Raw genomic sequence first — 16,962 nt, 5'->3', positions numbered from 1 at the left:
TAAACCGTCTCTATAGTAATATGCAGATGTTGCCTTAAGGCTACCTATTATTTCAATTCATAATACGTTATTATAGGATATAGGGAATTTGCCCACTTTTGATGACTTTGTGATTATCCAGATAATGTATGATCATAGGGTAACATCTACACTATAGCAGGTATTACAGTATTACAAAACATTTTACAAAAGTGTTTGCAATAGCACTAGGGGTACTGCAGAAAGGTAACATTAAAATGAAGTAGTATAAAAAATGTGCTTATTCTAAAGGTATTTTTATGCAAAACATAGAAATGTAAATAATGATATATTTGCATTATATATCTGAAGATAGATTATATGCAGTGTAAAACAAAACAGAGAGAGAAATAACAAAAAAGAAAAACAATATATAAAAGAGAAATCATAACATGTAAAGCTAATGCTGAACATGACAAGTGGCAAGAATTGACCAAAAAAGAGTGTTTGAGGGAAACAGCTTTGTGCAAACAGTGTTTGAACCTATTTACAGTCTATGGTTTCCAAATACAGTGCTAAGCATAAGTGAATACACCCATGCTTAAGTTGACTAAAAAGAGGAATAAAAAAAATCCTCTTTTGGAAATTGATCTTAATGCCTTAATTAAAAAAATGAGGAAATATCCAACCTTTAAAGACACAAATTTTCTTTGTGAATGAATAATATATCGTAAAAAAATAAATGTTCTTCTTTAAAAAACCCACATCATCACTTTCCCTTCACCATACCTAGAGATTGGCAACTTTCCATAAAATTATCTCTTAATGCAAATCAAACCAGCTATTAGTCTAACTGAAATAAAACCATGCCAATCTCTGATGTGGGGCTATTTTAATTCCAAAGGCCAAGGGAACTTTATCAGGATGCATAGTATCGTGGATCCATGAAATAACTGCAGGCCTTTAAAAATAACAATCTGCCTGCATCTATGGGAATTTAACATAGGGATGTACTTACTTAAGGTTGGATATTTCCTCATTTCTTTAATCAAGGCATTAAGATCATTTTCCAAAAGGTTTTTTTTATTCCTCTTTTTAGTCAACTTCAGCATGGGTGTATTCACTTATGCTTTGCACTGTACTTATGTTTTGTCTGCCTGACCTAAGCATCTACTATATCTAGTCTCAAATGGCGTATTTTATTTTGAAAGCAAGGCCGGAATCAACGTCCGAAAGTACCAAAATTGCTACCTTGCGCATATGTGAGGCATCACGCGAGAACAAAAACAGCGATAGGGACGACGGGAAATGTAGTTAAACAAATTACCCGAAATGCAACAGCATTCGGGAAATACCCAGGCGGGGAATAGAAAAACATCATGCGGGAATTAAACATGCGATGTTTGAAAGCTTTACAAATCTAAAAACAAAAGAAATAAGTGGGAAACCATAAAACTTAGGTTACAGCCAAAGAGCTGCGGATTTAACTTATTTGGAAAAGCCGACATTTTTGTCTTTTTGAGGAAAGGCAAACCGCGAATTTGGCCCTCGCGCGGGCATCTTTCAAAGCTAACTAGCGTGCATTAGCCGGGATGCTGGGTTGCTAGCTAGTGTCTTCATTGGTCCACAGTTGGTGTTAAATGTGTGGCTCTTAAAACAAAATGTCTGGCTTTAACTTTGGATCAGGGACTCTTGGTTCTACCAACACTGGTGGAGGATTCGCATTCGGGGCCGCAACCAGGTAACGTAGCAGATAGCTAATGACATATTTCAAATAGCCGACTTGGCTAGCTAACATTAGCATAGTTAACCTGACGTTAGCAGGTGACAAAACTTGCATGCTTTTATAACATTACTTGAGTATCCTAACATGCTTTTGCGAAGATTACTAACGATAATATGTGAACGAGGAATGTTTGTGTAACGTTAACGCTAACAATCTAACGAGATGTTAGCGTGTTAATGCGTATTATAAGTTCAAAGTTACGTTCTGTCTGTCGTGTAGCTAATTAACGTTAACGTTACTTGTATCTTGTCCTGATAAGTAAAGCAAATGTGGCGTGACATTCTCAGCAGAAGGAACTGTCACGGCTGTTACTTTGATCCACCAAATTTAACTGCGAGTTGTCCTGGCAATCTGTTCTGGACATGTGTCAAGTAAAATGTGTAACGTTAAGGTAAAGAGTTGGAAGACATGTCCTTCAATTCTTCCAATGAGTAGTTCTACAAAACATTTGTTTGCATAACTGTGACGATGACCGATTATCCCTAGTTTGCCACTTGTCTCTGGTATTTTGAAATAACTGTTTTATGTAACTGAATTTACTGCCTTTTGCCTTATTAGTGCACCTGCGGCCAATACTGGTGGCTTCTCTATCGGGACTGCTCTGGGTACAGCAGCCCCAACCCTTGCCACCTCCACCAGCACCACCCCATCTCTTGGTCTCGGAGGAAGTCTCTTTGCTCAGAAACCAACTGGAGGATTTTCTTTCAACACACCTGCCTCAAGTAATAATGTCACACAGATTCAAAAACAAACCCCATGGCATACTGTGAAATAAATTCCTGTGTCTGTCAGCTGCAGCCATAGGCTTATACCTTGTCTTATGTTGTGATGTTGTTCTCTTTTAGGCACGGCAGCACCCACTGCAGGCCTTACATTAGGTATGTTTGTGTTAATGTTTATTTTTAAGTAAAATCTTGGAAAGTTAATGAAATAGGTTATAATCTTGATTTGTACATATACTTTCTTTCAGGTGCCCCAGCTACTACAGCTGCGTCCACTGGCTTCAGCTTGGCCTTTAACAAGCCCACCGCCTCAGCAACACCCTTCTCCCTCACCACCACTTCCATTTCCTCATCAGCCCCTGCAGGGGCAGGTTTATCATTTGGCTCTGTCCTGACATCCGTGGCTCCACAGCAGCCTGCATCGGCAGGCTTCAGCCTTGGTCTTGGTGGCACAACAAGCACCACAGCTGCAACCTCAACAGGCCCATCGCTGGGCGGGAGTCTCTTCGCCAACACTTTGTCTGCAGGTGAGATGCAAATAGGCAACCTGAGCTTGTGCACAGGTGCAGACATGGTGCTGAGAGCTCAGCATAGTGGCAAAACATTATATGATTTATATATAAGCAATAATTGTATACAAAGGCAAAGTCAATAAAATGTCTTAGTTGTTATAAATAAACTAATCATAATTAGGGTTTTTTTTTGTAGTTTTTGGTCAGTGGGAGAGCAATGTAGTGGTGACCTTTGCACAGCGCTTTGACTATTGATTTTCAATGAGGAAATCAATGTTTTAAATTGTTATAGCTGCAGTGGTTTTGATTATGACTCAAAGATCTTAACTGAGGACTATTTCAGAAGTAGTTCTCAATCTTTACAATGTTGCACAGGGTTATAACCCATATGTGTACTTGGTGTTGCAGGTTTGGGTCAGACCACTCTTGGACTAGGAGGCGGGTTAACGTTGGGTTCTCTGTTAGCTGCCTCCACAGCAGTATCAGCGGCCCCTGCCCCCAGTATTGGCCTGGGTGGAGTTGACTTCAGCACTTCCTCTGAGAGTAAGAGCGACACTTCATCTGGAGCCAATGCACAGTAAGTCCTGCTGACCAACATATGCATGGTTCTTTACTAAATGGAAATCCTTGATCTGTCCAGACCTGTACATGCTATAATCTAAAATAGTGTATATAACTGTTTACTGAGAGGCATTCTGTGGCTTTGTACCCGGTTTATGTATACCTGATCAGCATGTACTATTCAGTTTGTTGTAATGATGAAAAGCACTCTCTTTTTCTCTCTCAGGGACAGTAAAGCTCTGAAAGACGAGAACCTGCCCCCAGTTATTTGTCAGGATGTTGAGAATTTCCAGTAAGTGTTTTTGTATGTGTATATATTGTCACAGGATTTGATCCAGTCTGCCTGATAGAATGGTGTCATATTTGTTTGATGATGCAAATGTTAACCCATTTTATCAATTGTTATTGTTCCAAAGGAGATGTGACTCATTTGGCCTGTTTGTTGTAAACATGGCTAGAAGGATCGTAGTCATAAAGCTGTGACTTCTACTTAGGTGGAGTGTGGCAATGTTAGGGCTGGGTACCGAATTCAATACTTTTTAGTCACTGTCCAAGTTGCCTCTAAAGTATCGAAAAATGCAGCGTCATTCAATACCCAACTTCAATATCTAAGGATCAATTCTGCGTCAGGGAGCCAGTAAGCATGCACAGTGGCGGAGCCAAAGATTTTTTTTTTTGCTGGTGCTACGGGGTTGCTCGAAGTTTCAGTGAGGGTGCTCTGAAATTTAGTTTTCCTTGACACACGTAGCTTACACACACGCGCACAGATACACACCCACCTCCGTAGCGGTTTACTAAGCGAGCGAACAAGAGGGAGAGAGAGATTGTTTTTCATGCACTAAAGTTGCCAATACAACGGCACCATAGAACTCTGATTAGCCCACCGAACATATTTCAAATACCAGCCAACAAGCCGGGTTTGCACAATCATTACTGCAGCTTTTATATAGTAGCTTATATTTGCAGAAGAGTAATGCAGCAGGCCAAATACACCACACACAGCCAACTACACACAAATGCACACGCATGCATCCTCTCACAGTATTCATTTGCACACATGGTAACAATAATGTAACGTTTTTCATATCTGTAGTGACTTAATATATCTAATTAAGCTACTGAGGGCGAACGGCTGAACCTGTTTCGAACACGTTTTCAGGGCTAAATAAACGAATGTCCTGTGCGCTGTATAACTTCACAGTTCTGTAAAACACATTTTCACTGTAATGTTCTACTACGAGACAGAGATAAGAGTGAAGTTCTTGCATAGACCCCTATAGATAACTCTTTGCCCACTATGGCCTCGCTTTGCAATCCCCTGGTCTCATGTCATTTACAGCAGTGTAACGTTAGGCATCCTCAGCAGCAATCACGGCCGCGGTCAGGTCCTCTTCCTCCTCATTTACAGGTCTTTTGATAGTCTCCACACGTTGACGTTTAGGTAGTAAAAAATGACCCATTACTAATGTTACACTTACTTCGCTAATGCTAACGGCTCCAAATATTGTGCTCTTATTCTACTGTGTGAATACGTTACAATTGCCATGTAAATCCATTATTCACTTTGGAATTAAATGCAAAACAACTAGTACTGGTACCTGTCCACCACCAATGTATTGCTGGAAAACATTTTTTGTTTAGTTATTTCCAATTTTATTTCTCTTTCTTCTTTTTTTTATAGAAAATTTGTGAAAGACCAGAAACAGGTTCAGGAAGACATCAGCAGGATGTCATCTAAGGCCATTTCCAAAGTCCAAGATGACATCAAGAGCCTTAAACAGCTTCTCTCTGTCAGTGCCAGCGGTCTGCAGCGCCAAGCCCTGGCCATCGACAAGCTAAAGATGGAGACAGCGCAGGTACGAACAGTACATCTACATACACAAGCCTAAGTGTGAAGTTATGTGTTAACTCAACTTTTTGGTCCTGATGCACAAATTCTATATAGTCATACAGTAGATCCATTGTCAGTATGAGCAGGCATCACAATGAACACTTGACTTCCTCAATCAAGTCAAGAAATACACATGGCAACACATATTGTATGTACCTACTGTTGCCCATTTTAATCACAAAATACATAGATAATTCCCAGTTCTATACCAAGATGCATAAGATGGTATTTTTCTCTAAGGTATAGCTGTAGATCAACCTAGCTCTTGCAAATGGGGCTTCAGATGAGAGGAAGTGAATTGTCTAGATTTCTGACAGTCGGTTACTGAAATGTGGAAAATGTTCTCGAAAAAAATGTGGCATCCTTAAAAATCTGTCTTTTTACTTCCCTCTTTTCCTTTGTTCTCAAGGAGCTGAAAAATGCCGACATAGCACTGCGTACACAAAAGACTCCCCCTGGACTTCAGCATGAGAACACTGCTCCATCAGAGTAAGTAAGCCACCACATGTAACAAGTAAATCAAAGGGAGATGTGCAGTAGCAGTGGACAAAGATGAAAATATGTGTACATTTTTTGTGTTTAGTTATTTCCGTAGCCTGGTAGAGCAGTTTGAGGTGCAGTTGCAGCAGTACCGCCAGCAGATAGAAGAACTGGAGAACCACCTGACAACGCAGAGCAGTGGCTCCCACATCACTCCTCAGGGTAAGAGGACATTTGTCTGACTTTTAACACAACCCAGGAAAGTAGGTAAATGTGTCCTGTCATCTCCATGTATTAAAGTGAAAACTGTTGCTCACAGTGACAAACGGCAAATTACTGATCAGTTTAGTCATTTTAGTTTATTTAAAGAGATTTTTAGGTATTCTGTTCTATATTATTGGAAAAAAATTAAAAAAAGAATATCCAAATACTAAAATTGAAACCCAAATACCTACCCATCAAACAAATATCAGAATAGTTGAATTTTTGGGTCCAGACCTACTTATTTTGATGCAAAGATATGTACATTAGCAGGAATGAAGCACAACATTGAAACGAAAGCAGTGCTCTGTTTATTTAAATGTGAAAGTGCAAAAAAATATTTTGTCCCTAATCCCTGAATAATCGTGATTATCATTTTGGCCTTAATCGTGCAGCCCTACCTCCATCTTTTCTTTAACTCGCCTCAAATGTGTACTCGGATGATGCCATTGTGTGTTTTTGTTTCCAGACCTCACGTTGGCCATGCAGAAGTTGTACCAGACATTTGTTGCACAGGCTGCCCAGCTCCAGTCTGTTAATGAGAATGTCAAGGTCAGTTCTTTTCCTCCAGCTTTGTTTGAAAATGATTTAAATATTCTTTTGAAAATGTGTTTAATATAGTCTAATGGTGTGTTCACACTGGCTGCGGTACACATAAAATGTGCGGCGTAATTACAAAGTCGGTGCAAAGACACCAGTAGATATAAATTTGCGACGCAAATGAAGCGAACAACATTCGTGCGACTTGCGTATTTGCGTTGTAAAAAAAAAAAAAAAAAAAAGGCAACTAGAGCAAAACAAATTGCGTGACGTTGTGTCGCGAAACCTAATTAGTGTCAAGATTCTCCTGCATAGCATAGCCCTGATTGATCCTAACCTTTGCGGACAGACTTGACAAAGCATGAATTCAGACTTTTTATAAATGGCCATCATGATGTAGTTATTTTGGCATACTTTTGATGAGTTTATTGCAAAAACATAAAAAAAATTATTTGTGACCTATCTGGGACTTCCGCAACAGGTACAAAGCAGCAATAGTGAGTTATTTTGGCCGTGGTTGATGACGGAAAGAAACGTTATTGGTGCCTACAGCTCTGCACTGGCGCCAGTAAGCACAATGATCCTGCAATCAAACTTGCGCAAATAATACAACACAAAACTATCGGCCAGTGTGAACCCAACACAAGGCTGTGTGATAAGGCATTTCTCAAGCATAAGTATTGTAATAATATGATCACGTTATTATTTACAAAATGATGTCCACATTGTCCAGAACAAATTGTAAGCTGTCTAAGCAAATTATAATTACAATGTGTGAACAATATGTTAATTCCATTCTTTTCTTTGTCTTTCCCTTTGTATACGTCTGCTATCACAGATCTTGAAGCACCAGTACCTTTCCTACCGTCGGTCTTTCCTGGAAGACTCGACGGACGTCTTTGAGTCCAAACGGGCATCCAACAGGAAGTGGCAGAGTACGCCGCGAGTCACGACTGGGCCTGCCCCATTCTCCAGTGTGCCCAACGCTGCAGCGGTTGCCATGGCAGCCACGTTGACCCAGCAACAACAGCCTACTCCAGGTCTGACTGCCTACAAGTTCTAGAAAGTTTTCCTCTTCTCACCTTAAAATAAAGGAGGGAGAGGAGAGAAATATTTTGGAGAGGACAGGATAAGTAACTTTTAAAATGAGGCAATCGTGGGAGTGGAAAGGTCAAGAGAGGACAGAGAGGATGATTATAAATAATAAAAATAATATTAAAAAAAACCTTAGCTGGTGCCAAGCTATTGTGTCTGTACTTTCTCTAACGAAAGAACGGCTAAAGAAAGACGGAGAAAGGCAGAGATAAGAAATCTGTTGCTAAACTCTGACAGGAAACCTTTGTGCTGCCTTACCATCTTGTCATACAGAATGTCATCCAAACACTTTCAGTAATACTAGGGATACAATAACCTACTTCCCCTAATTTCTCTCTGTGCCCAATGTTAGAGCAGGTATATGAGGCTGACAATGAAGAAATGATATAATGTGAGAGAAAGTCCAGCTATCTCAATTTTTACTCACATGAATCTTGAAGTTATAATTAGAGCTTGTACATTTCATTTGAGTTAGGACTCTGGTTTTTATTTAATGGATGCTTGAAATGAGCCTACTCAGTGAAGGTTGTTATATGATGGGGTTAGAAGCATTAGACACTTGCTGTGTGATTACTTGGCAAACATTCTTTGAATTATTAGTTATTCAGAGTTCTGTTTTTTATATATATATATATATATATATATATATATATATATATATATATATATATATATATATATATATATATATATATATAAAAAGATTGTGTCTTGGTGGTCAGTTGGTGTATAAATGTATTATAATGTAGCTTCCACTCTCTTCAGTCCAACTGTTAAGAAGTCTCTTTGATGTAGGGAAGCTCCAATTGATTATTTATTTCACTAAAAATACAGGAATGTTGAACATTTTAAAGAACAATTTATAAAAAGATTGTATCACCATTGTTTATTGAAGCATGGAGCTTCTCTTGTTCAGGGTCTTTCCGATAGTAGGCACAGTTTAGGCTAAGACCCATTTTAAGGCAACCACACTCAAAATAATTAAACTAAAGGCCTAAATCAACTTGTATTCAAAAAAGCAAGTTCTATTTAATAATAAAAAAAGAAGTTATATTTCTTAAATGTCAACCATCATACCACATGTGAAATTCTTTCCATATTCTGCAAGTAAAATCATAAATATTTCTAAAGGTTGTTATACACAGTATTAATATCCAGGACAAGCAGACAGGTGATTACACATACAGCTTGCACACAGATTGGCGTCAATGGTGTGCTAAGGCTAGTGTCCATAATGGTTGTTGCCACATCTCAGAGGTGTTAAACAAATGTTCGGCCTTTTTTGTAGGCTTTGTTTTGTAGGCCATTTTATTGGCATATCAGGGCACTCACTATGAACAAACAAACTAACTACTCTATATTGGCATGTTTCTGCTGTATTTTTCTTTCTTGTAAAGTGTACAAAAGACGTAATTCAAACGTTTAAAAGCAATATTGGATGGGGTTGGGCAGCATGGTTTGAAAATTCTCACATGGCAAATTATAGAAACTTCAGCTCCAGTCTGGCTTCATTTGCAAATTTCTGCTGCCTCTTTTTTTCACAAAAAAATCAGCAAATCTGCTCAGACGGTCATCAGATCCAATAATCACCAATTGAATGAATGTGGCTTATTTTTCAGTGTTATAATATCGGAACATTCAAATACCTTTGGTCGCTTAGCAGGACATGCAGTAGCTATTCTGAATAAGCATCTAGCCTTTTTAAGTATGTGCCAAGTAGGGAAAGGAATGTTTTACAATCTATTGCTTAACCCTAATTTGCAGATAAAAGCCCTTCATAATCAAGCCCTGTTGCCACCGTAGGTCAAATCCACTTGTGTGGTAGAAGTGCACACTACCTTGGTGCCTGCTGAAGATTTGTTGTGTGTTGCTTTCCATTTTTTTTATTTCATATAAAGCCAAATCAGTTCCTGATCATTTTGTTTGATCATTTTTATTGTAACTGTGTTCTCTGGGTATGCTAGCTGTCAAAAAAGGCTGCATTGCGCTGTAAATTATTTATTATAAGGTATAACTTTGCAAGCCTGTTAACCCCAGAGGTGGGTACTGTGTTACAAGATTGCATTTTTTTTTTTTTTTTTTAAATATCCGTGATAATATTCAGCAAAGTTCCCATCCCTCTTTCCAAATAGTGGTTATTTACTAGTATTTGACTCAGTCATTTCATAGAATAAGCCTACTCAGAAGTGGTTGTCTTGGTCTATTTATTTACCTATTTATTTTTTGTTTTATGTGTGTAACTTAGTCTGTAATTGGAATGGCATAATGGCAGGTGGCCAGTATCCCAGCCCTTACAACACTAACCTGGCGCTTACTTCAGCCAGATTCTTGTTTGACCCATATACTTGTCAGCGTTGGGTTGATTGTGTCGGCGAAAAACTTAATCAGATGTGTGCCTCGATGGACGTAAGGTGAAAGTTGCCAAAAGACTCAGGACTGAAAATAGAAGTTATTTAATCACCTGAACTGTTCATTAAAACTAAGATTATCTTTCCATTACTGCACTTACTCTGTCTTAAAGTGGAAGAGAGGCTGCTGAAATGACCCCAGTCTTTGTCACTTATTGATGGCCTAAATGAACCGGCGTGCTCAGTGTTTGTATACAAGTGTTGTGAATGAAGAGCCCTCTTTTATATTTGAAGATTCATTTACAAAATTGATATTCAACAGTCGCAAAACTAATCCGCATTTACTCACTGTTCAATACTGGATTTGGTTGGTGTGGTTGTGTGAGGCCATACTGCTGTTACTTGATTTAAGCTATTTCACCTAAGGGCTACTGTCAGCGTAACAGGGACAGATCATTTCACATTCAGTTCAATTGAACGCAAATGTAGAGTAAAAGTACTGTTAACAAGTTGTAATTTCAGGTATTCTATCCAAGGTGTTGGTACTTTGTATGGACCTTTTGCCGTGACAAGTTTTCTTGAGAAACTTGTGTAGAAAATCTAATTTGTTGTTAGTTTGTTTGGTAGTTCCTTAGAGAAGAATGCTTTTTGCTGCTCACACTGGTCCTTCAGTACCAGCAGGATACATTAGTGCCAAACGAAACAGATCAGTGTGGTCAGATTGTGTAGTGTCAATGTCTCTTTATTGCGCGGGATGTTATTTCTCACCATTTTATGATTAAAGGATAGTCCTGCTTGATATTGAGTTATATTGATTGAGATACTGGTGAGAGCATAGCATTTTGGCACTCAAAAGATTGAAGACAAACCTGTTATTTAATGTGTTCTGATATTAAGTGGTCAGTTCACTCTCCAGCATGTGCTGTATATTGCTGCTAGTTACAATGGTGCTCGGGTGAACCCATCTAGTGGATTCTGTCTTGATGGAGCCGCTGCGTGTTAAGAGAGAAACCGCTGCTTTGGACATTCCAGTCCTCTGTTAAACAACTCTAAACTTTTTGTAGGATTGAAATACAGTTTTGGGGCTGAGCAGAAGTTCGTTTTTAAAGTTGGCTAGATTCCCAAGTTGTCCAGACTTTTGTGTAATTTAGCATCATATCGTCTTCCACATCTCTGCAGGCATACTTGGCATAATAATGACTATTAAATTATGTAATAATTATTGGTCTGTCAAAGCTGTTTGAACCTAAGTGGTGATAGTTGGTATTTAGCCACCGTATTCCTGTATGTTGGGTATCTTCTCAATATCTGTCAGTAATATGTATGCAAATGTTGACTGTTGTATTTTCTTGAAAGGCATTACAACAGCAGGAGTAATCCCCTTTTTTTTTTTTTTTTTTTTTTTATTAATGAAGGAATTAAAATGTGAAATTGTTTTTTTTGGGGGGGGGAGGGCATCAATACTAGCACCACAATTTGCCTACAGTGCTCAACTCAACACGAGTTATTCTGAAACTCAATGATTCAGAATATTGTTTTTATAGAATGGTATCTTATTTTTCCTGTGTGATGTCGAGCATCAGCACAGCAGTTCTCTTAAACCAGCCCGATTAGTCAAAATCCAGAAAATCACTCTGGTCCTTTTGTTGGCTGTTGACTGTTTTTGAATGTTCTTATTCCCTCTTAATCATTTTCCTTTTGACCATTTCTCATATGCTTACATTATGCTTTTTGTAGTGGTATTTCTGTGTGTGGCTTCCAGGAGGTACTACTAATGCAGGTTGTGTTTTTTTTGGGGGGGGTGGGGAGGGGGTCTTTGTGATCTGCTAATGTTTAACTAGACTGAATCTCTTATCAGACTTGATCCACAAAGTGTGTTTGTAGCTTATAATCATGTGTAGATTTATCCAAGGTGCAGCTTTTGTGTTTTAGAAAAACAACCACCAAAAATTTGGCTGTTATGTCACTGGTGAAAAGTGTTCAGACACAAACCACGAAACTTGACCACATTGACTTTGACAGGCAAACTGTAACATATCACTGAGTTTCCTTTTATCTTGACCAGTTTACACTGAGAGGCAGCCGTAGATGCCAAATTCACATTTCTTATCTAAATCTCGAGTGCTTTTACTTGTAGATGAATGTTTAAAACGTATATAACCAATGCCTGTTAATACAGTATATTTAATATATAATATAGTGTGCCTTTTAAGCTTTATTCAATAATTGTGTGATGCATTATTTGCCGTATGCTAGTTCATTCACTCTCAGAAATCTTGAAAATTTGGAAACTTGTCAAATGCAGTAGCAGTTAGCAATTAACAATCAATTCTGTTATAAACTTTGTTTGTTTGTGTTTTATGTAAGTGAAGTTGCATATTAAATTGACAATAAATCCATTTTTAAACAAAGAAACGTTTGTCCTTGTTTCTTTTCGACTGAAGTTGTATTAACAATGCAGACTAATTGGAAGCCTTACAAAATTTGGTTAAAGAAAAGAAATTGCATAGAGGAAAAAAAAGACAAGTTTCTGAGTGAAAGAACTAGCAGCATTTCCCCCCCAGTTTGTCAGCAACTACTATATATTACTATGTTATAGTTTAAACCTTTTTGTAAATATTGATAAAGTACATATATTTATGCACTGCATTTGTAAAAGCTTGGTGCATTTTCTAATTCTGCAGTTGCACTGTAGTATTTGTGTTACTTAGCTGCTGCAATCTTGTGATGTCCTGACAAACGCAACCACGATGTTGGATTACTCTTATGCAATCTATTGCAGACATGTTTTTATCATGGATGCATTTAAAAACAAGGTTAATCAAAACCTAAATGCTTGGCATTTCTTTTAATCTTTTTGAAGCATATTTTCAATGTGAGAAGGAAGTTTATTTTATGTGACAGGAGTGCAAATGCATAATATGTCCATGTCATAGTGAATGTTCTTACCAACTTTTTTCTGTCAAAGGAGATGGACATAAACACACACACACATGCACCCATTCAGAGGAGTAAAGCATATGCTCTCTCTCTGTGCCTTAGGGACCCAGGCACCCTTGGGGGCAGGGTTCGGAAACCCCTTTGCCTCGGCAGTGGGCACTAGCTTGGGCTCTTCTACCCTTGGAGGTATTACCTCTGCCTTTTGTTTTGCCCTATCCTTACACGGAGTACCCTTCCCCTAATGTCTTCTAGCTTTTATTTTTTTGGTCTTTGCGTTCTCCTGTATGAAAGTATTGGTAGGCAGTGTGTATGTGTGAGAGAGTGGTGCAGCTAAAGCTTGGCAATGCATTTTCTCCTCTCTTCTTTCTTGCACAAGAGGTCAAGTGCGTTCACACCACAAGAAAACTGAGCAGCCACTGGTCACTGTATCTTTGACGTGACAAGTTGGATGATGGTTTTTCTTAGTGAGGAGACATTTGGCCAAAACTAAGCAGTCTGTTATACTAAAATAATGTTCTGCATGTACCATGTAGCTAAAATACCTTTGGATGTCGACCGGCAAATCCACTTGGCCACAACAGCTAGTTAAAAGTAACTTGGCGGGAGTGTGGGAGCAAGTGGTCTGAACGCACACCAAGTCGGTGTGTTCTCTTGTAGTTGGTGTGTTTGGTGAAATCTTTCTCATGACGTTTTTCTCCCTTTGGCCCTTGCTTTGCAGTGATCTGCAGTCTCTGGGCAGTGCTCTATTGATTAGGTTGTGGCATTTATTTTGCATATGGGTCATTCTGTGTCAAATCAAATAGAGGTTTTTGTTTACATTTATGATTTTGTTGAAACTGTATGGACAGTTTGACACAAAAAAATATTTTCGCTGAATTTTGTGAATTGCAGTTTTTTTTGCCCCTGGGAAGTTTGTCATTTTCACACCCATCAGAAATATAACTTCTAGAGACATGACATGTTGTAGGGCAGTGGTTCCCAACCTTTTTTCCTTGGCGCCCCCCCTATTCATGTCTAAGAAAAGCTGAGCCCCCCCCCGAAACCGAAGTTGAGGTAACTCTCGAGATAGAGCCTTACTTTCTTTGTTGATACAGAGGAGCTATCAGCACTGTTACGTTTCTCCGCCATGTTTCATTCATAAAATAGTGATGCCGTGGTGGCAGGAAAAACGAGGATACAACAAAATAGATTGTTTTCATACAGACTTTTGTATACAATATATATTCTAGTGTATTATCATAATTTGTTTAACATGTGCAAATATTTTTTTTTTACCTCAAACCACATAAAGACTTGCGCCCCCCCTGTGATCTTTGCCGCCCCCCCTGGGGGTGCCCGGACCCCAGGTTGGGAACCACTGTTGTAGGGGCACAGACAAAACAATGTATAACAGATCCAGATTGGCTTGTCATACTTACCATAATGGTAGGTATGGTGAGCCAAGGTTGCAATTTGTTGCCTTTTATTTTTTGGTTTCAGATAACATTTACATAAGGTTTTTTTATCTGATAGGTCTATCTGATTTGACACATAATTACCCAAATATGTTTGCCAGTGCCTGCCTTTGTGTACTCCTGAGCCACTGCTCCTTGTTTTCATTTCTAGTGTAGGCTGTGTGCTTAGCTCAAACTGACTTCCATGTCACTCTCTCCCACAGGTTTTGGTGGTGGGCCAGGATTTGTTGGGGTGGGGACTGGGGGGTCTTCTTTTGCCTTCTCCACCAGTAAGCCCACAGGAGGCAGTCTGAGTGCAGGTACATAATACTGTATACCCCCTTCACACCCCACCCCCATAGAATAGAATCTGAGTAGGCTTGTGTTTGCAAGTGTACTTCCTTAATTGAGATATTTCTCTGTGCAAACGTCATCAGAAGCAGTTGGTTAAGCTTTCTGTTACGTATTGTCAAGCTACTCTGAGCAATGTGCAGATACTACTGTATAATACATTTTTCTGGTTTCCTCTCTGCTGTTTTGTCGACAACATTATCCTTGTATAGTTTTGTTAGCCTTTTAAGTGTGCTGCCAGCTTAGCCAACACATTTTGGGATTTGGGGTTTCACAACAAGTGGACAAAAATCTGTCCACAACAGAATGTGTATTTCTTATGGACATGCTTTATTTTGATCCTTTATTTGCTCCACTACTTTTGTTTTCTCTAACATTTCTTATGTTTTCCTCTTTCTTTTTTTGTCCCGCGTCCCCTGTCTCTTGCTCTTCTAGGTTTTGGTAGCAGCAGCAGCACAGGCTTTAACTTCAGTAGTAACCCTGGCATAAACCCCTCGGCCGGCCTGACCTTTGGTGTGTCTAACCCAGCTGCTGCAGGCTTCGGCGCAGCACCCCTTCTCCAGCTCAAGAAACCCCCTGCTGGTAATAAACGGGGCAAGAGATAGGACCAAGGGAAAACCAGAACCTTGTGACTGAACAGCTTGGAGTTTGTAGCGAGTAAGACCTGGTCTCCCAAAAGCATAAAAGTGCTATAATAATTGTTATCCAACTACAAGACAAAGAAAATGTAAATCTGAGGGAAACATCAGGGCTGGGATTGAACCCACCATAAAACAGCAACACAGGATCACCCATTTAAAATCACCTGCAGGTATATACTCAATGAACTTTGAGAAAAAGCAAATCCCATTTGCCAGCAAGCATTATCTTTCCATCATACATTGGTGTGTATTGTCCGCTGAGTTAATTAGTCGGTTGATACCAAAAGGTTCCTACGTTAAAGTGTTCCTATTAGATTAAACAATTCAATTACATTACTTTGGTTTCATTAATACTCAGTAACTCTGAATAAATGTAGTAGACGGTTGACTGTGTGGAATGGTTATAAATAGGGTTTGTATAATTTCAAACGTAAGTTTTCCCATATGCATTGTCTCCAAATGCTGCCTGCACACTCTAATCTGTAGCGCTATAATGCTTTTGGGAATGCCAGCCATGGACAGAGCTGGGTCAATTCCAAATCGTTATCTGTAAGGCATTGCTTTTGTCTGAATGTTTTGCAAGATCGATGTGTTTTTGTGCTTTGAGGTGGACAGAGCAGTTGGTTCCATTGTTTTACACAAACTCTGTCAATCGCATAACTGCACTTGAACGCCTGTCAAATGATGACTTGGCCAAAGTCTCGTCCAGGGAAGGGTAAGATAAAGTAAAGGGAAAGAAGCTTATGAGGTAATAGTTGGTCTGGAACAGTGTAATCCCTGCCTGAAAGATGTCAATTGGGAGTATTATCTGATCCTAGATAGTTTTATAGGCACAGGAGAGTGTCCAGGGTGGGTTTTTGGGGAAGCACAGTTTTATTTTTGTACCAAGTGGAGAAAGAGATGACATTCGGGAGGGGTAAAAGGGGACTAGGACCTTGGGATAGTCCACATAACCTGTGTTGTTTTTGCTAGAGTCCATCCTTATCATTGTTTAATAATGACTTTTTTAGACACATTTAGTTTGCCCCAATGTAAGAACTTGAGAGAGAGAGGAAACGCTGTGCTGTTTATATTACATGGCTCCCATTAAATGTTACGTTAGTTGAATCTCAAAGGGATTTCACAAGCAGATTCTACCGACGCATCTTATACATGTGCTCAAATAAATTTGCACTTGCCAGCGTATATGACCTGACAGTGATTGTGTGAATGTGCATGTGTGCCTATTGCACAAGTATGGATTTGTTTCTGTGGTCTATCATAGTTTCTGACTTATTTTGACTGTCGGGGGTGGTAGAGGTGATATTCTGCTTTTTTTTTTTTTTTAATTGTCCATATCTGTTCCGTTACCAAATACTGATAGTTGTACTATTATTTTCTAATCACAGTCTGTGTTAACCTGTATTTTCAAGAAGCTGTTTAATAATAAAATCTTCAATATGA

At 39.0% G+C, this 16,962-nt stretch overlaps 1 protein-coding gene across 3 annotated transcripts; it reads left to right on the top strand.

The window, feature by feature from the left end:
* The first annotated feature begins 1,258 nt into the window (after nucleotides 1-1,258).
* On the top strand, nucleotides 1,259-16,962 carry nup58 (nucleoporin 58). Of its 3 annotated transcripts, XM_028569236.1 has the most exons (14): nucleotides 1,259-1,699; nucleotides 2,303-2,466; nucleotides 2,590-2,622; nucleotides 2,715-2,993; nucleotides 3,387-3,555; nucleotides 3,766-3,831; nucleotides 5,221-5,395; nucleotides 5,840-5,919; nucleotides 6,014-6,132; nucleotides 6,641-6,723; nucleotides 7,550-7,751; nucleotides 13,197-13,280; nucleotides 14,752-14,847; nucleotides 15,314-16,962. In XM_028569236.1, exons 1-14 carry the CDS (start codon nucleotides 1,620-1,622, stop codon nucleotides 15,481-15,483), a joined length of 1,800 nt encoding a protein of 599 aa, XP_028425037.1. In that variant the 5' UTR covers nucleotides 1,259-1,619; the 3' UTR covers nucleotides 15,484-16,962. The 3 variants fall into 3 exon arrangements, with proteins under 3 accessions (XP_028425037.1, XP_028425038.1, XP_028425039.1); XM_028569237.1 differs by lacking the exon at nucleotides 13,197-13,280; XM_028569238.1 differs by lacking the exons at nucleotides 13,197-13,280; nucleotides 14,752-14,847 and having other exon boundaries at nucleotides 1,260-1,699.

Source organism: Perca flavescens, chromosome 22, assembly GCF_004354835.1.
Source record: "Perca flavescens isolate YP-PL-M2 chromosome 22, PFLA_1.0, whole genome shotgun sequence".
Taxonomy (NCBI): Eukaryota; Metazoa; Chordata; class Actinopteri; order Perciformes; family Percidae; genus Perca; species Perca flavescens.
This window is presented reverse-complemented; position numbering and strand designations above follow the sequence as displayed.